At 38.0% G+C, this 25740-nt stretch overlaps 1 protein-coding gene across 1 annotated transcript in view; it reads right to left on the bottom strand.

Annotated features, from left to right (window-relative positions):
* Window positions 1–24936, bottom strand: part of srbd1 (S1 RNA binding domain 1) — a 236699-nt gene extending 211763 nt beyond the window's left edge. Inside the window, exons 1-8 of the mRNA XM_052013214.1 lie at window positions 24928–24936; window positions 21029–21064; window positions 20424–20497; window positions 19660–19888; window positions 17564–17893; window positions 11109–11275; window positions 9854–9971; window positions 6996–7134 (exon numbers count right to left, since the gene is read on the bottom strand). Coding sequence (XP_051869174.1) covers window positions 6996–7134; window positions 9854–9971; window positions 11109–11275; window positions 17564–17893; window positions 19660–19888; window positions 20424–20497; window positions 21029–21031 — 1060 coding nt within the window. The 5' untranslated portion in view covers window positions 21032–21064; window positions 24928–24936. The remainder of the gene's footprint in view (window positions 1–6995; window positions 7135–9853; window positions 9972–11108; window positions 11276–17563; window positions 17894–19659; window positions 19889–20423; window positions 20498–21028; window positions 21065–24927) is intronic.
* Between the last annotated feature and the right edge of the window lie 804 nt (window positions 24937–25740).

The following is a 25740-nucleotide window of genomic DNA, read 5'->3' as shown; positions in this document are numbered from 1 at the left end:
AAACAAGCAGGCTGGTGTCTCTCTCCCTTCTCTCTCTCTCTCTTTCTTCTTCTTCTGACTTCTTCAACAACGTCATTACGTCCTTTATCTTCTATTGACGTAAGCACGCCCCACACACACACACACACACACACTCTCTATCTTAAAGGGACTTTCACTGAGTCCGTAACAATATACACACACACATATATATATATAGATAGATATATACACATACATCCACACACACATTTATCCTTATTTATGTGCTAGTCTATCAGCAAAACAAATGTTGTGCTATTTTCCTTAATCTTCTTTCTAAAATGTCATGGCATACATAGGATGGTCCACTTCTATTCTGTGCATGAACTGGATTTGTTGTCACAGAATGCCCCCTAAAGTACTACAAGAGCAACTACAGCTAAAAATTTAATAATATTTTAAAATAGACACCAAAATCATTATTCCACAAAATTAAAACATCATAGTTTTCTGTCAACCGACCCAATAACTTTAGTATAAAAGCACAAGAAATTAGAGCAAGCATGGGCCACACAGTCTATCAAGCATGCTCTGTCATTCATCAAGATCCAGAAAGAATTTTAACACCAACCCTACACTGTACCATAGCCCTTGATTCCCAAAATGTTCAAAAAACGTTGATCTTGTTCAATCTGCAGCCCTCCAGGTCGGAAAATTCCTAAGAACTATCATACACTTAGCAAAAAAAAATCATCTCATTCTGAAGGTGTAATTACATAAACAGCCGAAAATAGAAGATGGCATTTCTTAAACCCACCTTTAAAATTTACTTTAAAATTCATTTTGTGAAGGTACAACTTTTAATAAAACTACAGTATTCCAAGTGAATTTGGTTAATATTTGCCATGTAGCAATTTCACAAATCATCAAATGAACTGAAATATTGTGCAATGTGTGAGAAATAGTGCAACAATCTTATGGGTTGGATGTTTACCCTCTGGCAATACCATGCCGGAAACATTGTCCAGGTATGGGGAAGGAGAATGCTAGTGCAACAATGCTTTATAATAACACAATTTGTGTGGGGATTTTATTTTCAGCCCATTTCCCCCTTTGCACCAGACATCAAAATAATACTCTTCTGCCCCACAGCTTAATAATTCCCATTCTGCTTGCTTGTCCTTGTTGAAATATGCTGTGATTGTCTTTTATTTCCTTGCTTCCTTTTGTTTCTAACCTTTTACTTCTGCTACTTAATCATGTCTTCTATAGTTTAGCAACACTATGACCATTCTGATCACTTTGCACTAAAGTGGGTTTTGTTTTTTTTTGTATTGTTTTGTTCTTGCAAAAATTGTGCGTAATTTATGTTTTCCTTGTGAATACTGCTTACATGCTATTTGCCTGTGGTGCTGCTGCAAGTAACTTTTTCATTGCACCTGTGCATACATGCACTTGTGCATATGACAGTAAACTCTACTTTCATTTGAATATTTTATTGGTTTATGCATTCAATTTCCTGTTTATTATTGTCACTACATTTTATTCTTCCCTTCAACCCCAATATCCCCACCACTTCCCCTTCTTTTTCTTTTTAAATTCTGTCATAGCTTTCATTTTAGTTCTAAAGAAGAGTTTAATAATCAAAATATTTATGATCATTCCATCCACTGTTGTTGACATAACTGCTCAGTGCAGTGTTCCAGTGATTACAGGGAAATAAGTGATGGAATGGAATTGATTGGTTTACTTGAACAGCCAACATAGATTTGATAAGCTGAATAGCCTCCTTTTACATACAGGAAAAATATGAAAGATTTAAACCATTGATGATTGTTGCTGTAAAATTTAAGTTTAAAACTGAACATGATCAATTTCAATGAATTATTTGAGAAAAGCATTGTATGCACTTTCAAAGTAGATGCAGATGAGGTATGTTTGGATTTTCAGAAACTCAGCTCTAACACTGCTGTAAAGAACAAACTCCAAGGACTAAAGTAAAAGGCCCCTGGTTATTATAGGTATAGGTAAAGGCGAGTATGCAGCCTGAAGAATTAAACTGCATGCCAAAATGTAGCTGGTCTCCATCAGTGGATCTATATTGCAATTTCTTTCTCCAAGTACACATAAGTTGTATTAATTTTAAAAACATGGAGGAAGAATATTTATAGATCAGAAAGGGCACATCTCACATTTAACTTATGAAAAAGTACATTTGAGGAAAATAACATGAGAAAATATATCCATCCTGTTTTAAAAATTTTGCTCAGTTTTATCATTCATAGTTGCTGCTTTTGTATGCATTGTAAAGTTCTACTCAAGGCACGGGGGGGGGGGGGGGTGGGTGGTCAGAGTTGAATGTGGTTGAGGGCAATTATTTTAGAACATTGAAAAGTCCAATGGGGATGGTGTCAGAAATAATTGGTAAAGTTTTGCTGGAGACTTATAAACACACACACACACACTGTTTGCACCAGATCAGAAAAGATTAAGACGAGTTTAACAGAACCTTTAAGATTTGAAAGGATACCACTACTTATGGCAAGTACATTTGCACAAATTACAGCAGCCTACTATAAGCTTTAGAGAATAAAATTTACTTTTACCCCAAGCAATATCCAAAGGACTCCTGGGATGGCCAGTTTATCATACGAGGAGAGATTAAGCAGAGCGGGTCCATACTCTTGAACTGAGAAGAATGAGAAGTGATCTCACTGAAACTTACAAAATTCTAATTTGGTTTAGCAGAAAAAATGCAGAGTTGATGTTTCCACCAGCTTGCTAGTTTAGAACTAGAGATCGATCTCAAGATAAGGGTCATGCTACTTAGGGCAAAGATGAAAATAAATTTCTTCAGCCAGAATATGGTGAATCTTTGGAAATTCTCTATCCAAGAGGGCTGTGAAAGGTCAGTGGTTTAACACACTTCAAGACAAAGATCCATAACTTTTTAGTTATGAAGGAGTACAAGGTTAGTGCAAGAAAGTGGCGTTGAGGTAAAAGATCAGTAATGCACTTATTGGAGCAGGCATGTGAAGTTGAATGGTCTACCCCTGCTGCTAGTTTTTTTGTACATTCTTATCAACCATAGCTAATTAGTACCTCATACCTTCATAGTCTGTATAGATTTAAGACCCTGGTTTCAAATTAAATTACTTTCAATCCTTCTTTAAAAGTCTGTCTTTTCCCAAAAAGGCCTATAAATTCCAGATTAATTAACTCTTTTTCAGTGCACAATATGAGATGTAAAACATGCTGATCCCTTGATCCTCAACATGCTGATCAAGAAAGTACATTTTAAACACTCTGTAAATTCATGCTCTGTCGCTCCCTGCCAGAATCTGGTTATCATTACCCATTTTATTACCCTGTACTATTGCATTATCCTTTCTCTAACAACAGATTTCCCTCACCTGAGTGCCCCTCCCAACTATTCTAGAGGCTTATCAGCTACCCCAGATATTTATTTTGTTCAAACACTGGTCCAATCCTGTCCCAACAGAACAGCTCCCTCTTTTCCTAGTATCAGTGCCAATTCTGCACACATCAAAATTCATTTTTCCCATACCAATCCTTGAGCTACAGATCCAACTCTGATCTTATTAAGGGCATGAGGTGCTGAATAGCCCATCCCACTTCTATTTTTTGTTCTTATTTCTTGTACAGTATGTTAAAGATTACAAAGTTAAGGTGAAGTATAGCTTGTGTTCTTTCCATGTACTATGTCTACCCCAATTAACCCATTTCTTTAGTATTTTCCCAAGCTTGAAATCTGCCCATCAGTTTCCACCTCCGTTAATTGTCAATTTGAATGCAAAATATATTTGAGAAACATTTTAATTCCGGCAGCTGTTAGGAGTGACGTATATTCATATGAAATAGAAAATGGACCAAATAATTTCTTACTGACAAGAAAAATCTATCACGAAATCAAAAGAAAATTCTATCAAGTGCCTCAAAAGATAAAACTAACATTATTCCTTATTTTTTAAATTAATAAATTATCACACTTGGCTTAGAATAACTTTTCAAGTTGAATTTTGCCACGGATGGATACACAAACATCAATGAGTCATGCAAAATCCATCATCATAAATTATCAACTTCCTTCAATTTGTTTAAAAAGACTCAAAACAGTTTCTTTATTTATCCAAAAACAAAACTTATGTATGCTAAGTTCTTCAAGTAAAATGAATAAATTGTTTGGGAACAGGCTTTGGCAAAAACATTCTATTTTCAATCATCCAGAGCAAAGCTGGTTTGGATGAATATATATGCTTGTCGCCCATTGCTAATCAATGTGGTTTCTGCCACAGGTTTTCTATTCTTGCGAAACAGCTAACTTCTAACAAAAATTATCTTTTCTACCTAAAGTTCATAAATAATTTGATATTCAAAAGTACATGTTGTGCCTATATGAAATGTGGCCTTAATTCACCAATCAGGTGGTGATCAGTTCAAAACATTATTAAGAACTGTGTAAGGTCAGAAATGAAATTTGACACTCAACAATCATTCACCTTTTCCCCATCCCATCTCTATTTCATCAGCACTTCAAAGGCAATGACATGCTGGATTATGAATCGATTTCATTCCAGACCTCAACTGCAAATCGCATCAATGGCGGTACCTTGTACTTGTAAGCAACTTAGTACTATTTTCACTCAATAATAATCAGGATCAGGAATGCTGCCTGATTTTTTTTTTCTTTTGTCTTGTTCAACTAATTTTTATTTTAAGTGTCTAGGTACTGACCTTACCAACAACATGGTAAAATTAACCTACTAATGTATGTTCTTATTCCTCAGCTGATCAAGTTGATAAGGAAAATGTTGTTTTGTAAGAAAATTGTTTAATAGTCCATTAATGATACACAAAGATTTTGCCCAGAATGTGGTTGTAATGTGGCAAGACTATTACAAAATTATTATTGTACAGGAGGCCCTCAAGCTCATCATCTAAGAATATTTGTAGTAATCCAATTAGTCCCTTTCTCCTGCTCTTTTTTCATAACTCTGCATCTTATTCCCTCTAAAGATTCATACAATACCCTTATAAAAGAACTGATTGGAAATTTTATCTTCCACATCCAATCTATGTCATTAACATACATCAGTACTCATTATCATTGTTCTTTAATATGAACAAATTCTGATGGCTGCATATGTGTATCGAAACAGAACAATTCAGAACTTTCTATGTGATCCATATGCTATTGCAATTCTCAGATACAATCAACACAAAAAAAACCTATAACATTAATTTTGACTTCACACTCTGCAGATATAATAATAATTGGAAACATTAAGCTGTGTTGAATGAAGCACGTTTTTAAAAGTAGTATAATCAAGACATAATTGCAACATCCTTAACTCTGAAGAGTATACATATATAAATTTGTCCCCTCAGAATTTCTATTGTCCAGAGATTTTATTTTTTTTTAAATATAGTTTATGATATTTTAGCTTATCAAATTTTCATTACTATTTGATTTGCCGTCTGTGAGAATTTTTCAAATCTAATTGACTACTCTTAAGTTTGATAACAACTGTGTTGCTAGGTCCCACAGATCCCATACAGATGGTATCAGACTGCATCCAAGGCAGAAAAGAGGAAGGACATAGAGCAAACTTAGTCTTTGAATTAGATTTCCTCAAGAACTACAGGTGCTCCCCAGGTTACAACAAGGTTCCATTCCTGTGAACTGTTTGTAACTCGAACAGTTCTCAAGTCACAAAGGCAACCGTGAACCTAGTTCCCACACGGCAGAAGATGCCTGTAACCCCACAGTAGCTGACAAATCCAACCCACCGGTCTCCCAAACACTCGCTCATGTGTATGGGCTGTACACAAGCTGGGGAGCACCTGTAGTAAACAGTATCATCTCTTTGTTGATGACTGGAAAAGTCAGACATTTGGAAATACAAAGCCAACAACTAATTTAGAATTCTAAATTGATTAGTAAGGGAAAATTCCATTACTATTTGGAGGAAATGTGAAATAAACAAGGAAAAAGAATCTGTATTAGAACTGCACCTCAACACGTCTCTCAAATTCCCCTATATTCTTTCATGTATAGTGATTATCTTGTACGTGATAGTTACATAAGCAAATTAGCAACCATTAGTTCAAAGCAAAATTTCAAAAATATCAATTATGTGAATGAAACAATCCAATTTTGTTGCTGTCTCTTGTCATTGGAAGCCCAGGCAAGACTGTTCTTGAAATTAATATTATAATTCCCAAGAGATTCTAATAATTCTCTTCGGAATTATAATATTAATCTCAAGTAAGAATAATATGTGGCATCCTGAATGGTGCACCGTACTCAGAAGTGTCAAATTAATAAAAACATTAAGGATAAGAAAGAAGACTTTGTAGGAGCTTAATTTCTCATTAAAAGCACACTAATTATGCATCAAGGCCTCACTGCTACAAATAAAGTGATAGCCTACATTGCAGTTAAATCCTGGATTTAAACCAGCTGCAAAAAACTGCACTGTGTTTAACAATATAAATCTGTCCAAAGTTTTGGTTCCTGTTTTTTGTGTTGTGTTTCCCATGTTATTCTTCTGTCTGCACCTGTCTGAAATTGGCCCTATAATTTCAGTTTGAAGTACACAAATTACCATGCTCCAATTCTTTCCCTACTCCCAATTACCTCTAAACTTTTTATCCAGTCATTTACAAGAACAAAAATCAAGGAATTAAATAATAACTGGATGTCTTTAAAATTCTGCACCTAGTCTAATTATCCCCATCATCACTGCACCAAAGGTACGTATTTTTCTTCACATGCTGTATGTTAGGGGAAATCACCTGGCATATTAAAATGGTTTCATAATATAATAGCATTTACATAGTTAAATACAAATTACTTATCCGTTTTAGTGACAAAAGGAAGTACGAACATTGAAATAAGACTGTTGGACAATTATCCCTTCTGTGACCTTCCACATTTTCTTCTACTGCCCCCAAAATGAAAGATAAAATAAAAGTAAAATACGAACATGAATTTGAAGTTGACAACTTACCTTTTACATTTGATTTTATATAATTATTTAGGTTAAGTTCTCCCGGACAGTCAATCAACAGATTTGCTGCAGGTTCTAGGCCAAGCTGACGTGCCTTCTGAGCTTTTGTCTTTGTGCTTCCACTTTTATAAGGAGCAAACTGAAAATAGTCAAGGAAGTATTCAGATTTTAAACAAAAAATAGTAGTTGTCCAAGTATAAGAATTATAATTATATTAGGGTGTACTACATTTTGCAATATAAAAATATAAATAGGAGCTTAGTAACTGGCTGATATCATTAGAGCACAGTGCACAGATATTACATAAAAACATTGGCCATACAAAGCTTCATATTCTGATCACCTAGCCACAAGATAGCCATTTCTGAAAGAGTTTAAAAATAATAAACCATATATAGGGAATGTAAAGCTGGATGAAGGTTATGAAAATACTGTAAATGCTAGATATTCAAAGTAAAATAGAAATTGCAGGAATTTTTCAACAAATCAGTCATAACCTATGATAATAAAAATGGAGTTGACATTTCAGATTGATGAGCCTTCATCAGAACTGGAAAAAGTTTAAAATAAAACAAGTTTTATGTGGGAGAAAAGAGGGGGGGGAGGGGATAAGGGTGAGAGAGAACAAAAGGCAATGACGACAGGGTGGGGACCAGGAGAAAGTAAGTGATACAAACTGTAGGGACCAGGAGAGATTGAGTGGTCCCCTTTCTCCTTATCATGGTATCTTCTTATGCATCTATAGGAGATGCAATAGGTGCCCTTTCATTTTCTTTCTTACCACTAGGGACACGAACACTTTCCAGATGAAGCATCGATTTACTTGAATTTCATTTAGTTTGGAATACTATATTCAATGCTCCTCGCATGGTCTTCTCTACAGACCGGATGACTACTCCGCAGAATACCTCTGTCAATCAGCAAGAGTGACCCCAAACTTCCAGTTTCCTGTCAAGTAATTTGCCAAACCAGTCCCTCTCTGATTTAGTTTCCTGCACTGTTCCAAAGTACACATATTACAACCTTTTGGACTAACAATGAATTCAACAATTTCATCACTACAGCCATGTATTTCACATTTCCAGTATTCAGCTTCTATCTCTCTCCTCTGATAATTTTAGATTTCACATCTACCACTTAGACCTCACCAATTCTATCTTTTCTTTAACCCAATAGTCTTTACCACCCTCTCTCAACTGGTTCCATTGCCACTTATGACATTCATTCTCTGCCGCTCTCTCTCTACCCAATCACAGACCTTCCCTTTGGTTCTCTCAACCCTTCCACCCTCTGTCTGTAACTTAAAACTTGTTTCACTTCTACATTTTTCCAGTTGTCATGAAAAGTTATTTACCAAATATGTTAACTGTTTCTCTCCTTGCTGGAAAATTTGTCTCTTATGTGCGTAGTCAGATAACTTAACTTTTCCAGATGCAGAGGGTCAAGTGTGGGTGGGCAGGCTCAAGCATTTTCTGTTTTATTAATGAAAATTAGATGTGCTTTACTGGTGGCAATTGGGGAATTGGAAGCTCAATTATGGTTAACAATTCACAATCTAAAATGAAAACCTGAACAAAAGTAATGCACATTATATTGTAATGTAAAAGGTAACAATGTACTGAAATAACATATTACCAAAGTTGATGAGGTACAAGAGAATCAGAATCAATTCTGGAGGGATTGTAGGGAATGATAAGCAGCATTACAGTACCAGTGATCAATGAAATGAGAATATGCTTTTGAGGCCTATTAATTGGTTCCAAATCAAAAATCAAGTTCCTGCCATCTTGTACTAGTGCAGATTTATGCTGTTAGCAGTTAGTGTAATTCAACCAATGTCAATCTAAAGCAAATTCAAAAAACATCAAGATTGATTAAATAAATTTTATTCCTGCTATACCTCAAAGCACATTCATAATTTTCAATATGGGTGAATTGTGCAGGACCTGCTGTCCACCATGTCTGTCTGCCCACACTTAATCTTTTCTAGATACAGAAGGTCAAACAGTCGGTTTCTCTCTCCACAGATGCTGTCCAACCCAATGAGTGCTTACAGCATTTTCTGATTTAATTTCAGATTTACCAACTGCTTGGACTGCTACCAAAGTGTTGAAGTGGTTTCAAATGTCTCTGATAGACAGGAACATTTAAAAACAATTCAAATATATTTGAATAAATAGAAAATGTAAGAAAAAAATGTAAACAGTAATTAAATACCAAGGGCAACCCATTTAAATGAATAGGATCACCAATCTGTATGCCAGCCAGCCAGCCCTGACTTAATGTTCCATCCAGCATGTAAGAGATCAGCTGCTTGACTCAATGACGAATCCAGTATGGATTTGGAGGTCAGATGGGCTACCTTCTGACTTCCAGGTCATTTTGGTCTTCCACATTTGGCCAAGCACAGAAAGAAGTCTGAAGCGAGCTGATTTACAAACAGCTGACAGGGAGCAATATCCTACAGAACTGCTGGTTTACAGTCAGTTTGAGTGAGCTCCAGGCTTTCAGCAGGTGTAACTAATGCAGGTTATTTCTCCAAATGGGTAGTTAAAATGTAGCAAAAAGCCGGTGAGTGATCTTCATATACCATGGTTTTCCTTCTTACCCCAGCCCCAACTTTGCAAAGCTCAAACAGTAGCAGTGACAGCAATCTGAAACATAGACCATCTACCTAGACTCTTATTTGTTGTTACTTTTACAAAGCAGATAAGCAATTAAGTCATAAATAATTCATATACTATAAACATAAAATTTACTCATACCATAAGCAAATAAATTTCATTCTGGATTTTTTTTTAATTTCCTTTAAGATCATTAAATTAATTCCTAATTAAAAAGGACTTTTTTCTACTAACCACATGTTCTATTTCTTCAACAGTCCTGCAGTTCAACAATGTTGTTTTTATGAAAGGTGTAAGTTTATCTTGTTTTGCTATCTTCTGTACAGCTGTGTGAGCTTTCTTAATGACAGCCCTAAAAAGAAGCAAAATAAACACCAGTTTACAAGACTTTACAGTAAAAGTGTGGTCCAATTAATTCCCTCCAAACAAGCGACTTCAAGCAAGCATATTTTGCCCTTTGCAGTACATGAGAATTGTCATTAAGGCATGGTAGTGTAGCAGTTAGCACAACTATTACAGCGCCAGCGACCCAGGTTCAATTCCAGCCACTGTCTGTAAGGAATTTGTACGTTCTCCCCATGTCAGCATGGGTTCCCTCTAGGTGCTCCAGTTTCCTCCCACATTCCAAAGACATACTGGTTAGGGGTTGTGGGCATGCTATGTTGGCACTGGAAGTGTGATGACACTTGCGGGCTGCCCCCAGAACATTCTATGCAAAAGATGTATTTCACTGTGTGTTTCAATGTACTGTACACGTGACTAATAAAGATATCTTAAAACCCTTAAATATTGAAGGCCTTTAATAAGTACTGGCAAAAGACAAATGTTCAAAATAAAAACAGAATGGAACTGGGGTCAGAACAAAGAAAAAAACATCCTGGCCCCCTATCCAACAACTACAATGCACAGTCACATGGTGCAAGATTTGCTCTCCCTTCCCTTCTTCCACTGAAGAACAGATTAATAAAGCAACAAGTTTTCAAGTAATTATCACAAAGTTCTCTGCATAGAAAGTAACTTTTGCCTATTTGAGAGGCAACGGATAGGGTAAGCAGAAGGGATCTCGTTTCCTTAGCAAAGTAGTCATTAACCAGGGGCCATGGACTTAAGTTAATCGTAGAAGGATGAGGTGGCATGAGAAAGTTAGATCATATGTGTGCAACCTACCGCCTGAATGAGTGGGGGAGGCAGAACTTACAGCACAAGGCATACAATGAAGAAATATGTAACTAAGTATCAGTTCAAGATTTAACAATCTTGCAGACAGCTGGATCCCAGCCTTTGCTGAAACACTATAGTTCCTCGATTGTTCACATTAACAGAAAAGGGGGGACTAATATATGTTTTATACCTGGAAACCCTCTATTAATAATCTGCGATGGTAAATAATTATATCCCAATAAATTTTAAGACAAAATTTGCCACAAGTAGAAAACAAAGTTTTCAACATTTTACGTAGGAACAATGTTTCTTTCATTATGTTTCTTACGTTAGTTCTTCAAGTGTTTGTTGTACTTCTCGCAGAGTATCAGCATCCATGTTATTCGTAAGTTCCTTTCGATAACGGGCAATAAATGGAATGGTGTTTTCTTCTTTGAAGAGTTGAATAAGATTTGCACAAGCCCAAGCTTCTGTGTTGGTCCGCTCAGACAGGACCTAAAAACACAATATGTTACAGTAGAGTATAATAGGTTATTGTAGTAAATTTTTCATGTTATTGCTCATGGGAGGAGATTTGATACATCACCAAAGACTCTTGCAAATTTCCACAGATGTACGGTGGAGAGCATTCTGACTGGTTGCATCACCGCCTGGTATGGAGGCTCCAATGTGCAGGATTGGAGGAGGCTGCAGACGGTTGTAGACTCAGCCAGCTCCATCACAGGCACAACCCTCCCCACCACCGAGGACACCTTCAAGAGGCGGTGCCTCAAGAAGGCGGAATCCATCATTAAGGACCCTCACCACCCGGGACATACCCTCTTCACGTTACTACCATCGGGGAGGAGGTACAGGAGGACTGAAGACACATACTCAAAGTTTCAGGAAGAGCTTCTTCCCCTTTGCCATCAGATTTCTGAACAATCCATGAACACTACCTTGTTATTCCTCTTTTGCACTATTTATTTATTTTTGTAACTTACAGTAATTTTTATTGCACTGTACTTCTGCTGCAAAACAACAGATGTCACTACATTTGTCAGTGATAATAAACCTGTTTCTGATTCTGGGAAGTCAATAAACAGAGCAAGATGACAGCACGGTGGTCAATTTACCAGACTAGAAATCTAGGGAACTGAACAAACAATTCAAGACCATAGTTCAAAGACTCAACAGACCTCATCACAGCCTTGGTCCAAACAGGGATCAAAAGAGCTGAACTCCAGAGGCAAGGTGAGAGGGACTGCTTGTGATATCAAGACAGCATTTGCCCGAGTGTGGCATCAAGGTGCCCAGATAAAACTGAAGTCGATCCAGTTTCCTCCTCCGGGTGCTCCGGTTTCCTCCCACATTCCAAAGACCTACAGGTTAGGAAGTTGTGGGCATGCTATGTTGGCGACAGAAGAGTGGCGACACTTGCAGGCTGCCCCAGAAAACTCTACGCAAAAGATGGATTTCACTGTGTGTTTTGATGTACATGTGACTAATAAAGATATCTTGTCTTATCAAAAGAAAAACACGATAATGGCTGGGGTCATTACTCCCAATTGATAAATAGCTGCGGTTGTTGGAGGCCAATTACCTCAGTCTCAGGACATAACTGCAGGATTTCCTTAGGGCAGTGTCCTCGGCCCAACCACCTTCAGCTGATTCATCAATGGCCTTCCTTCCATCACTAATAAGTGGCAAGTAACATTCATGCCACAAAAGTGTCAGGCAATGACCATTTCCAACAAGGGAGATTGTAACAATCTATCCTTGATATTTAATGGTAGTACTGTCACCAAGTCTCCAAAATCAATATCCTAGGGATCACCACTGGCCAGATACTCAACTGGACCAATCAAATAAACACGAAGGATACAAAAGTAGATTAAAGGCTGTGGGTCACCATGTGGCAAGTGACTTATGTCCAGGATGCCCTTTACATCATCTACAAAACACAAATCACTTGCCGGGGTGAATGGCACTTGATAAGCATTCCATCAACCACTCCCTCCACTACCAATGCACAGTAGCTTCAGTGTGAACTATTACAAAATGCAAAGCAGCTACTCATCCAGGCTCCTCCAAAAAATCCTCTGAAACCCGCAATCTCTACAACCAAGAAGGACAAGGGCAACAGATGCTCAGAACAACACTGCCTATGGGTTCCCCTCGAAGCTGCACACCATCTTGACTTGGAATTACATTGTTTGCCCTTTGTCATTGCTGGGTCTAAATCACAGAACTTCCTGCCCAACAGCATGGTGGAAGTACTTTCGTTGCGGTGGTTCAAGAGGCAGTTCACCAACACCTTCACAAGGACAACTACAGATAGGTAATAAATGCTAGTTATGTCCAGATCCAGAAAATGAATATGAAAATAAGAATAAAAGGTCTCATTGCAATATAACAATTCCTGCATTTTGAAAATGTTACCACCTTTGTTACCAATCTCCACATTGCTTTCACCATCTTTTCCCACTATATATTCTCCTCTCTTCATTTAAGTGGCAGGCTAGCAATCAGTATTCACTACAAGCCAACTGATTCTCACAACAAACTTGATGACTTTCCTCCTATCTGCAACCGGTGAGGACTCCACTTTATTTTCCTGTATTCTCTGCTTCTGTGATATCTACTCTGATAACACCAGTACTTCACATAGATCGGAAAAATCAAAAATGTTGCAGATGCTGGAAATCTGAAACAAAAACAGAAAATGCTGGAAACACTCAGTAGGTTGGGCAGCATCTATGAAAAGAGAAACAGAGTTAATGTTTCAGGTTGAGGGCCCTTCATTAGAAACTTAAAACTAATTTGCTTCTCTCTTTCTTAATCCTGACAAAGGATTTCAACATAAAAAGTTAATTACATTTCTCTTTCCACAGATCATGCTTGATTTGCTGAGTGTTTTCAACGTTTTCTTTTTTGGCTTCCTTCCTTTTTCCTCATTGTGGATTGCCATACCCCATAACTGTCAGGGCCCTGATCTTGCCCTTTTCATTTCACATACCTTTTGCTCTCATCCCTCCTTCACCTCCCCAGCTACCCCACAAACTCCTCCCAAAGCCACTCCATCAGCCTTCTCAGTCAACAGATACATAGAACATTACAGCACAGTACAGGCCTCTTGGCCCACAATGTTGTACAGACATTTTATCCTGCTCTATTATCTATCTACCCCTTCCCTCCCACATAGCCCTCCATTTTTGTTTAATTCATATGGCTATCCAAGAGTCTCTTAAATGTCCCAAATGTATCTGCCCCCACAACCTCTGCCAGCAGTGTATTCCATGCACCCATCACTCTCTGTGTAAAAAAGCTTACCTCTGACATCCCCCTTATATCTTCCTCCAATCACCTTAAAATTATGCCCCCTTGTGTTAGCCATTTTCACCCTGGGAACAAGTCTCTGACTGTCCATTCGATCTATGCCTTTTATCATTTTGTACACCTCTATCAAGTCACCTCTCATCCTCCTCCTCTCAGGGTTATCCCTACTCCCTTTCTTAAACCAAGGAACAACATTTGCCACCCTCCAATCATTTGGCACTACTCCTGTCGCCAGTGTGGAGGCAAAGATTATCGCCAAAGGCACAGCAAGCTCTTCCCTCGCTTCCCGTAATAACCTTGGATATATCCCATCCGGCCACGGTGACTTCTCTATCCTGATGTTTTTCAAAAGTTCCAGCACATCCTCTTTCCTCACATTGACATGGCCTAGTGTATCAGCCTGTTGTACGCCATCCTCACAAACATCAAGGTCTCTCTCTCTCTGGTGAATGCTGAAGCAAAGAATTCATTAAAGACCTCCCCTACCTCTTCCGACTCCAGGCACATGTTTCTTCTTTTATCCCTGATCGGTCCTACCCTCACTCTAGTCATCCTCCTATTCTTCACATACATGTAGAAAGCCTTGGGGCTTTCCTTAATCGCCAAGGCCTTCTCATGCCCCCTTCTAGCTCTGCTAAGTCCATTCTTAAGCTCCCTCCTGGCTACCTTGTAACTCTCCAGAGCCCTGTCTGATCCATGCTTTCTAAACCTCAGGTAAACTTCTTTCTTCCTACATCTCTTGTCAACCACGGCTCCTTCACTCTACCATCCTTACCCTGCCTCAATGGGACAAAGCTATCCAGAACCCCATGCAAGTACTCCCTAAACAACCTCCACGTTTCCACTGTGCACTTCCCCAAGAACATATGTTCCCAATTTACACTCCCAAGTTCCTGCCTAATAGCATCATAACTTCCCCTCCCCCAATTAAATACTTTCCCATATCGTGTGCTCCTATCCCTCTCCAAGGCCATGGCAAAGGTCAAGGAGTTACGGTCACTGTCTCCAAAATTCTCTCCCACCGAGATCTGAAACTTGAACAGGCTCATTGCCTAGTACCAGGTCCAGTATGGCCTCTCCTCTAGTCGGCCTGTCCACATACTGTGTCAGGAATCCTTCCTGGACACGCCCAACAAACTCTGTCCCATCTATCCCCTTTACACTAAGGAGGTGCCAATCAATATTAGGGAAGTTGAAATCACCCATGACAACAACCCTGTTACTTCAGCACCTCTCCAAAATCTGCCTCCCGATCTGCTCCTCAGCATCTCTGCTGCTATTGGGGGGTCTGTCGAATACTCCCAATAGAGTGACCGCTCCCTTCCTGTGACTTCCACCCACAATGACTCAGTAGACGATCCCTCCAGGATGTCCTCCCTTTCTACAGCTGTGACACTGTTCCTGATGAGCAAAGCCACTCCCCCACCTCTTTTACCTCCATCCCTGTTCCTTTTGAAACATCTAAACCCCGGAATATCCAGCAGCCATTCCTGCCCTTGTGACAGCTAAGTCTCTGTAATGGCCGCCACATCATAGTTCCATGTACTTACCCATGCTCTAAACTCATCACCCTTGATCCTGATACTTCTCACATTAAAGTAGACATACGTCAGCCCATCCAACTGACTACAATTTTGCTCTTTCAACTGCCTATCCTTCCTCACAGTCTTTTCACATGCTGCATCTACTTGTAGACCAAATGTACCAACTTCTGACCTATCACTCGGGTTCCCATCCCACCGCCAAAGTAGTTCAAACCCTTAAGATCTTGCTCCACCATGTCTGCAACTGCTAATATGATACACCATTGAATACATCATCTACTCTCCTGCCCTTTCATTTTTTCAATATTCAGAAGGGATTAATATTTCTTGGCTACACTGCTTCACTCTTCCATTTCCACCAGCACTATCCTGTATCACCACAGAGAAGCAATACTTGCCCTTTCACAAGTTGAAAAGTTTTAAACTTTTAAACCTGACCCCATCCCAGCCACTTATGGATATTACAAAGGCAAGAAAAAGGTCAGATAGTCAACTAACAGCTGAAAGCCTCAGGGTCTTTATGCAGTAATGTAGGACATCTCGGCGCACTTTACAGCCAATTAAGTACTTCTAAAATGGTGTCTTTGTCATAACACGTGGAGTATGGCAAACTCCCACAAAAGACAAAATGACCACATGATGTGTTTTCATGATAAACACTACTAGTGGGGAATGATGCAGTCTATTAAGGGCAAAGCAGAATTTTACTGCTGGGAACAGAAGGATCATTGGGATAATTGAACTTCTTCACCTCTTTCTGGCTGTACAAGCTCCTCACATGTTCGTTCACTAAGTATTTGATCATCTTCACTGATTATAGCATGAATTTTTGTGAAAACCAAAGATGATGTTTTATTCACTTTTATTTAATAAATGCTGCCTATCTATTTTCTTTCTCACTTCTCTTCTGTATTTTATATGTATGCAGCCTGAATCTCCGTTATCTTAGCAAGCAAGCTGACAGATGCCATTCATCTCATTTTTGACTGTTTCCTCTGCAGTAAAGTACCAAGACTGTACACAAACCATTTCTTCTTTAAAATCTACTCGCTTCTCCATGATGCCTGTCTTGCTGTTTGTACTCCAATTTACCCAAGAATGTCTTATCTTCAATTCACTAAAATTTGTCCTCCTCAAGTTAAGTTTTTTTTAAATTCTAAATTGTATTATGTCTTTAGTGATGACTAGCCTGAACTTTTTGATAATAGCATCATTATTCCTGAGATGCTCTCCAACTGTGATATTCTTCACTTGGCTAGTTTATTTCCCAAGGTTCATTCTCACAATCCCTCCTTCCTTGTTGGGCAAAAGGTATTTACCGAGAAAATTCTCATTATTACTTTTCAAAAATTCTTCCTTGGAAGAGATATCCTCCCTTGGAGGAGATAAAGAAATCATTTTAATTTCAGTACATCAATAGAAATTTGAAGAAAACAACTTAACACCTAGGGCGAAGTAATATGTTCCACCAATATACTTGTTCTCTAGAGTGCATTAAACTCAGTATATTCCATAACCCTAATCTACAATTCCATACTGTCAAATTCTGTAATGGACTAAAGCCTTGTAGTCAGAACTTTCTTAGGTGATCCCATGCAATTAACACAATAAAGACCCAGGGAAGGTAAATCCGGAATGTCTTTCAAATTGGACAAGGAAACAGACTTCCAAACTGAGTAGCTGAGGCAATAATGAGATTTAATGCTCTTTCTGAATATATCAGTGGAATATTGAGTGAATAACTAGACTAATTTTTATTGATTTTGTAAACCAAGGATATTGGAAACTAAAGATAATGTGGGTGCCCATGACAGACATGAGTCAGTATCACTGCAAAAAATATTAAAATATATTCAAACAATAAACCTCTTGCCAAAACAGCAATCCTGTGTATTGTAACTAAACAGTGAAGCATACATACCTGGACTATATTCCAGTTCATTTGCAGGTCCCCAATCTCCACATTTCCTCTTTGGAATTTTACTGGTTTCCCTTCAGGGTTCTTCTCAGTTTTCTGCTTCTTCAAAGCAGGCTCCTCCCATGTAAAACTTATATCTTCTTCCTTGATTTTCCTTTCATTCAAATGTGTGCTAGTAGATGGTTGTTCACATTTAACATGGCAGTGTTCAATTTCACTCTTTACTTGCATTGGAGTTAGTTGAGCCTGTTCCTTTTGCTTTATGTTTCCTAAATCCTGTTTACCTTGTGAGAATAATCCATCTTGATAATTGTTCACAACTGGCAATTTTTCCTGCGGGATAAATAACATTTATGAGTCATACACAAAAGACCAATTTGTTTTATTTTTCATTCAATCTATTTTGTCACTTTCAATACTTCCAAGGTCAAATTGAATAAAATTACAATTGTACTTCCATGTGTTTGTTTGAATGTCATTAATGGACCACATCTGTCTTTGTACTACTTTTTTTTATCCTTTACAAGCCCTGACTTTTGAAGGCACCAAAGACTTACTAGTGTGCAGATCAAAGAGTTCTAATCACAATTCAGTATTCACCCTTGTGCCCATTATTCACCTGTAATCAAGTTCAACTATGGTAGAAAAAGGTGCAACAGAGATTATCACAGCCACTTCCAAATATTCCTTCTCAGTGTCTGCATTAACCTTTTTAACAGGGATTGTTAGATAAACTAGGTGAGGGAATCAGATAATTTTCTTTTTCTAACCCAGGGTACCATCTGAAATCAGCAAAACTCAGGACAAACTAGAAATTAAAATCAGAATTTCTGTATGGCATAACTGTGTAAACAGCGAGTCATTAGGAAAGTTTTCACAAGCATATTATTAAGACATCCATCAAAGCTGCACAATCCTACAATTTGACAGATAAAAAGTTAGCACTCTCATTTGGTTTTCATCTGTGATCCAGGCTATCTGTTAATTATAAAGACTATTACTGATTTTTTTTCTGATAACAATGTTGTGGCAGGAATGCCAGCAATTTTTATGCATGAACTAATTGATGAATTGATTAGCCCACTGGTACATGCTTGTGTGTGTACACACAGGTTCTTAAGAACATTACTGCTTAAAAAGTAGACAAACTGAATGCTCATCTTTTCTAATTTTCTTCATTAAGTCTCCAATTTACAGTATTGGACCATATAAACTTGAGGATCTATATGCGTGCTGTATTAACCAAAGGTGACATCGGAATTCCAAGTTTGTAAAGTAGACTCCCAATTCATGAGTTTTATATAGTAGCAGATGCTAAAAACTTTAAGGAATAAAAAATAAAAATGATAATAAAATATAGATGACTAAAAAAAATGATAATTTCAGTAAATATTTATTGAGCATTGGCACTCTTGTGCACCAAGTCTTCAGTATCCACCAACTTACTAAGTGCAGATCCACATGCTCGAAGTTGTTATTGGGATCAGGAACGCCAAGAGTGAGTAACATGGGTCAGGTTTGTGGTGAAAGCAGGATCCCAAGCGTGGGGCACATGTGAGACCGGTGTCAGAAACCAGAGTGTGGCCTGGGTGCATAGCCAGGGCCAGAGTGTGGTCCATGTGTATGGCAGGATCAGGTAGGTTACACAGAAGTTATGTCATGTCCATGGAGGGGTTGACTACTGTTATGTCATTGCAGCCTCAGTGTCATTGTCAGCAGCCTTAGCCATATCCATGTTATTTTGTTACCTGAGGCAAGTCAGTGCATCTGTCCATCGCAAACTACGAGAATTTATTGTAATGCGATAATAAATGCTTTCCTGCTAACTTTCTCCCATATTCCTTGCCCATCACACCCCCAACTCCTTAGGATTCCCACCAATAAGCTAATCAAGGCCACCTCAGTCCAGTGAAAACCACTGAATCTTGCTGCTAGAAACAGCACTGCAGGATAGCCTATTTCAGGCTATCCTGTTATCTTTTATGAGGAAGACTCATATCTTGCCACCCCATTGACAGTAGGTTAGTGTATTACCATTATATCTAATGATTAGTAGTTTGTCTTTTTTTGTTAACTATGACATTTAATAACTTTCACACCATAATATTCTGGTCCACATGAGGTTTCTCTGTTTTCTTCTTTCTGGTTGTTTTAACAGCTGTTTTGCCTGCAGATTTTTTCAATGTTGCTTTTTTAGTTGCAGTACTTTCTAGTTCAGGCTTAATTTTCTTTTTTGTAGTCACTGTTTTATCTGCAATCGCTCTTTTTGACTTTTTTGCAGCTTTAGTTTTTGGTACCCATTCTTCTTCAGAATCAGGATCAGAAGTTCTAGACAATAAAAAAAAACATAAGTGAATCAAAGGGAATTAGATTCAAGTGGAAGAATATTTTCCATTTGACACAAAAATCAGGAAAAAAATTGGAAAAGCTCTGCAAGACAGTAAACCAGTACAACAGAAATTCTTCTGCTATATAAACTTCCCTATGGGGCAAGGAGGAGCAAAGCCCTCTCCACGCCCACATTATCAGGTGCTCCCACTTTAGTTGGAATGAAGAAATGTGGCTTGCCATAATTGGAGATTAAAACAAATAACAAATAACCGTGAATCTTCCAGATGGATTCCACAGAAAAGCAAACTAAGACTGCAAGAAAACTAAACAATTTTGGTTTGTCAACAAAGATAATAAAGGTGCTTTTCATCTCACTCATACTGATTGTGACTTGTCATCTACTTAATGAAATTTTAAACAAAATGAGACAAGATATTTGAAGGTAACCAGTATTACAAATGCATTAGAAAGTAACAAGAGTAATATTCACTGCACACTTAAAACATCAAACATGTTGAAGACATGAACTTACATATCAAGAAATGAGTCATCTTCTTCTGAAAATGATCTTTTTTGGCCTGATGCTAACTTTGTTGTTTCTGACATCTGTAAATTAATTTGAATCAACATCACTTTTATCTTGAAAAAAATAAGTTCACCTTAATCAAACAAAGGCTGCTGTCTAACCAACCAGCACCAAGCCTATTCTTGTCAGTTGTCTGATATTAAATTAATTTAGCTATGAATCAGGAACCTGCCTGACAATAGCATAAAGTAAGGAGATTCACTGGTCGTTCCAGGAATTGCTCAGACTTTAAGAAAATCATTTTTATGTGCACAAACTAATTTCTAATTCTAACAGACTGACAGTCACTAGTATTATCTGCAGTTCTTTCATCTTCTATCAGTGTGCTCAGTGTTACCGTAGTAGATATTCCACATTACCCTCAATGCAAAAAAAATACAATGTACTAGACCTTCAAATTTATCATTTCTGTAGATAAAACAAATAATCAAACTACTGATTTTTATTATGTTGTTTCCCAATTTCACCTGCTGCTTAGAACATTTTAATTGAATGTTAAAATTTTAACATTTTTATTATTAAAATGTTTAAATGTCTAAAATGCTACATACCATTGCATTACTGTGGAATTCAATGTTTTTCAATATCTTCAGCAAAGAAAAAGAAAAATGTTAAACATACATACAAATAACTCATGTGAATTTTAATTTCAAACTATTAAGTCAACTCATTAAATACAAGAATGACACAAATTCCATTCAGATGGTGTACAGATACTGTATACCAGAATGGAATTTATAATGTGCCATTTCATGCTTTTTTTTCTATTTAATGAGTTGACAATATGTTGAGTTCAAAACTGTTGTATATTTAACAGACAATTTAACAATCATACAAAAAAAGTCTACAATATATAATAGCATTTCTGGTTATTATTACAAGACAAATTTGGCATTACATGGTGTATTTGCCATTATTGTGGCCCATTCTGAAAACAGTTTGGAACAGGATCATTTAAAGTCCAGAATAACCTTTTTGTAGTTTTTGCAAGATTATAATCTGCTTATCAAGAAATATTATAAGTTGGAACCAGAGGAAACAAGTAGACCTCTTAAAAAAAATTAGGTTATTAAACCTCTACAAGTAGTAACTTGAAAGGCAACTCATTTGGCAGATCTCAAGACTGAACGTATGCAGACCACAAGCAACTTGGACATTTATTTCCCCCGGTAGATATTTAAGAGCTGAACTTATTTGAAATTTTGCAATTAGAAAATGTATACAATTCATATTTATTGTAATATTAAATTTCTATTTTTCTCCCATTTTTCATTCTCCTTGTTGTAATAAAATTACAAACTTTGGTCTCAAATCTTTGCAATATTTTCAGCATTGTCTGCCATTTTTACAGTACATGAATTATGCCTATGCATGCATTCATGTAACAAATGAATACAAACACTTGCATGTTATCAATGTATGCTTGAATGTATTATACTGTATGAAGACACGACAACCTACATCTACGATGTTCATGCAGAGGGCACTGGCTCTGTGTACATAGATGTTGTATACATCCATGACTCATCTGTGCATAAAGTGCATCTTCAAGTTCATATAGTATTATATATCCATCATAACCACACATATTTGCATCAGGCATTTCTAACCATGTCCATTTCAACTGTAGTTAAATTCAGTACAAACATAAGTCATACATGCCAACCTAGAAAATAATAAGCTATCTAGCGGCTTCAAAAAAAACTTGAAAATCCCTACATTCCAATCTCCAGCACTCCTTTATCCTTACCATCCCCTAATCATGGGGGAAAATTGATAGCACATGCAGAGGTTGCAAAAGGCATTGTTTGGCAGGGTCAACAAAGGCATAACATCACAACTGAGGATAACTACATTCTAGTGGGAGTGCCTAACACAACCAACTACCACTACCATTTTTACAGGTTTTCCCATCAGAGAGCTGGAAGTTTATGGTGTTACTTATATATCAATATGTCTTAAAGTGCTTCATGGGGGGGGGGGGGGGCATTAAAAGTCAAAATTTGGTCAAGTGGAGAACTTGTTCAAAGAGGTAGGTTTCAAAGATCATCTTGAAGGAGAGGAGTGTCTCCTTGCACATTGACTCCAGCCATAGGTACATCTACTACAAGCAAAATGTCCTGTCCGGCAGTACATTGCAAGCAACTGGAAAGCAAGGGATAGTAATATCTGGGCTCATCTCCAAAAATGGCAAGCACCAGATGTAGAAGGATTCCAAATTTTCAAAGTTCATTGATACCACTGATGTGACGGTACACAGTCTGTCCAATATTCTGCATTATATTATTGCTTTTCCCTTGTACTACCTCAAAGTACATATATTTTGAAATTATCTGTATGGATGGCTTACAAAACTAAGTTCTTCACTGCATCTCAGTACACCTGACAATAGTAAACCAATAGTAATAATAGAATGGCAAACAACAATAATTGTTCAGCACAACATTGTGGGCCAAAAGGCCTGTTCCTGTGCTGTACTGTTCTATGTTCCATGTAATAATAATTTCTATTTACATAGTGCATTCAATGTAGCAATATGATGTGGGATACTTCACAGGAGAGTTGTCAAACATAGATCAACACTGAGCCGAAGAAGACCACATCTGATAGCAGCCTAGTCAAAGAGGTAGGTCCTAAGGAAAACTTTGTAGAAGAGAGAAACAGAGAATCAATGGTGTTTTGTAAGTGACTTCCTGAGCTTAAAGCCTTGGCACTTGAAGGAACGGATGCCAATAACAAGTGAAACATGGGCCAATTAAAGAGTAGATATTGCAGAACACGAAGACTCAAGAATCCAGAGATAGAATCAGACTAGGCCATGGTAGTATTTGAAAATAAAGATGAGGATTTTAATTTTGGAATATTGCTTAACTACTAACAAATATTGGAAAACCTGGGGTTAGCTGTTAAGTGAGGCAACCGGTTAGATCATCACCTAATAAACTTCCATCCAATGCAGCAACCCCTCAATTACAACTGCATCTATAAAGCTTTTTTTTAAAACATAGGGCAATATTTCAAGGGATTAATCAAGAACAAATCCATAAAATCATTTATCAATGAGCCATAGCAGGTGCTGGGAGATTAGATAACTAAAAGGTTAGACAAAAAAGGAGCATCATAAAGGAAGAGAAAGGGATAGAGAAGCAATAAAACCAGAAAATCCTGTAAACACATAGCAGCATGTGTGGAAAGTGAAATGAGTTAGTATTTCAGATCATGATCGCAAAATCTTTTTCCAGATATGTTTTCTGAACTACTGACTGGGGTCAGATAGGGATTAGAAAATAACATGATGATTCTAAAGTTGAGGCATGTTAGACTAGAAATGCACAATTTATGAATGTGCACGGGCATGATAAGCTTGAGATTGTGCTGGATGAAAGACAACAGGCCAAAGAGTATTGAAATTATCGAGTCCAGCAATAACACAGAGGTTCGCTTTAATGGCTAAGCCATGGCAGCGCCAACATCAGAGTATGCTACAAAGATGGAAGAAAAAGCTCCCAGTGATGCAATAGGTATAAGTCAAGGGTTTACATCAGAATCAAACATGATACTAAAGTTGAGAACAATGTTATTCAGCTTCAAATATTTCCCAGGAATTGGAAAAAAAATTGTAGACAAGGAACACAGAGTGCAGCAGAAACAAAGACATTTGTTTCATTCTCCCTACACATAACGTGCAAAATGTTTGCTTTGCATAGTGTTAAGGGGCGCAAATAGTAAACTCATCAAATAGCAAAGGCACGTGTCATCTTAAAGGAAGTAAATACACGTCCTTCCTTCTCTGCACTTGCGCTTCCTCTATTGATATATCAGAAAATTAGCTCTTTATACAACTTCTTTGGGAGCCAGTAACTGTGACTAGTGGCGGTAATTTTCAATAGCGGGAGAGAAAGTAATCTGCTGCTTTGAACAACTTTCCAAGTGGTGTAGCGGATTGAAAGCGACTGGTATCTCAGACACAAATTTACAGCATCAAAGAAATGCAACAAGTTGTGGGTGATTTCTGCCTGGGACTCGCACACGGTAGCATCTCCTTGCCTAGTCCACATAGCAGAGCCCACCGTAACTTGCCCTCTTTTCACCAGACACTAGTGGAGGGGATGGCAGCATATCCTACATTTACCGAGTCCCTACCCCCCCCCCCACCCCACCCCACCCACCACCACAAGACCTGGGTAACGGACACAAGCCGCCTCCACCTCCCGGGACCGGCCACGGTTCCTCCACTAAAAGGCTCCCCACTTCCGCCAGCTGAAGGCGCCCCGCGACCATTCAAACCGCGGGGCGCTCATTATTGTCGGTAAAAACATAGATCTTATTTTGTCACAGATAACTCGATATAATACACTTTAGATCATTATTCGCCGTGAATAATAAAATGTTGGTCATTCGAGCCGCACCTAAAATAACACAAAAGAACATTCTCTCCCCCAGCCCGAACCTGCGTGAAGTCCTGTCTGCTTTCTCTGAGAAGTGCGCAGGCGCGCTGGCGAACTGTTTATTGGTGGGTTGTGCGCATGTACGCCCCGGTCGCTCGGTTGGCAGTGTGCTGTCCGTCCAGTGTTGCTGCTGCCCAGGGGTCTTCCCAAATGTCAATCAGGTTCTGCTCCAGCCAAGAGGCAGGTAGTGGTAGATACAGTTGTAAATGGATCGAGTAAATAAGTAGAAGTTGGCTCATTCCTCAATCCCCAAGTAGGATTGCAATGGACCTTTTTGTTTCAACTGCTGACTTCTTGGGCAGCTTCTGTCCCTCAACCGAAAGCTACACCGGTTGACTAATAATTACTGGAGTCTCACTGTGCACCTTATGTCTTTTGGGGAGCATGGTTGGAACATATTTACGTCTGCCAAAACTGCTGAGTATTTCATCTTCGTCTTAAAATACAAATTAGACTGAGGTTTCTTTAATTCTGAACTTTTAGTCAATTCTGATGAAACGTCATCGACTTGACATGTTAACAGTTTCCCTTTCTACAGATGTTGCCTGAATTGTTGAGTTTTCTTTTTCTAATTTCTAACATCTTCAGGTTTTGATTTTTAATCTGCTCCTGTGTAGTCCCTCTGAACGTCAAATGTGATGAGCTTGTGGACTTTGGTGCTAAGACTAAAACCAGAACTTCTGTTAACCTTGTGAGGTGCTGAAACATAAGATGCTGAGGGATCCTTATGGAGTATATGTAGAGAATCTAGAACTAGGGATCACAGCTTAAAAATAAGGGTTACCTATTTTAAGATGGATGATGTGAGTCTTGGA

This window comes from Pristis pectinata, chromosome 3 (assembly GCF_009764475.1).
Source record: "Pristis pectinata isolate sPriPec2 chromosome 3, sPriPec2.1.pri, whole genome shotgun sequence".
Lineage (NCBI taxonomy): Eukaryota > Metazoa > Chordata > Chondrichthyes > Rhinopristiformes > Pristidae > Pristis > Pristis pectinata.
The sequence above is the reverse complement of the archived record's forward strand: the minus strand, read 5'-3'. Positions and strand labels throughout refer to the sequence as shown.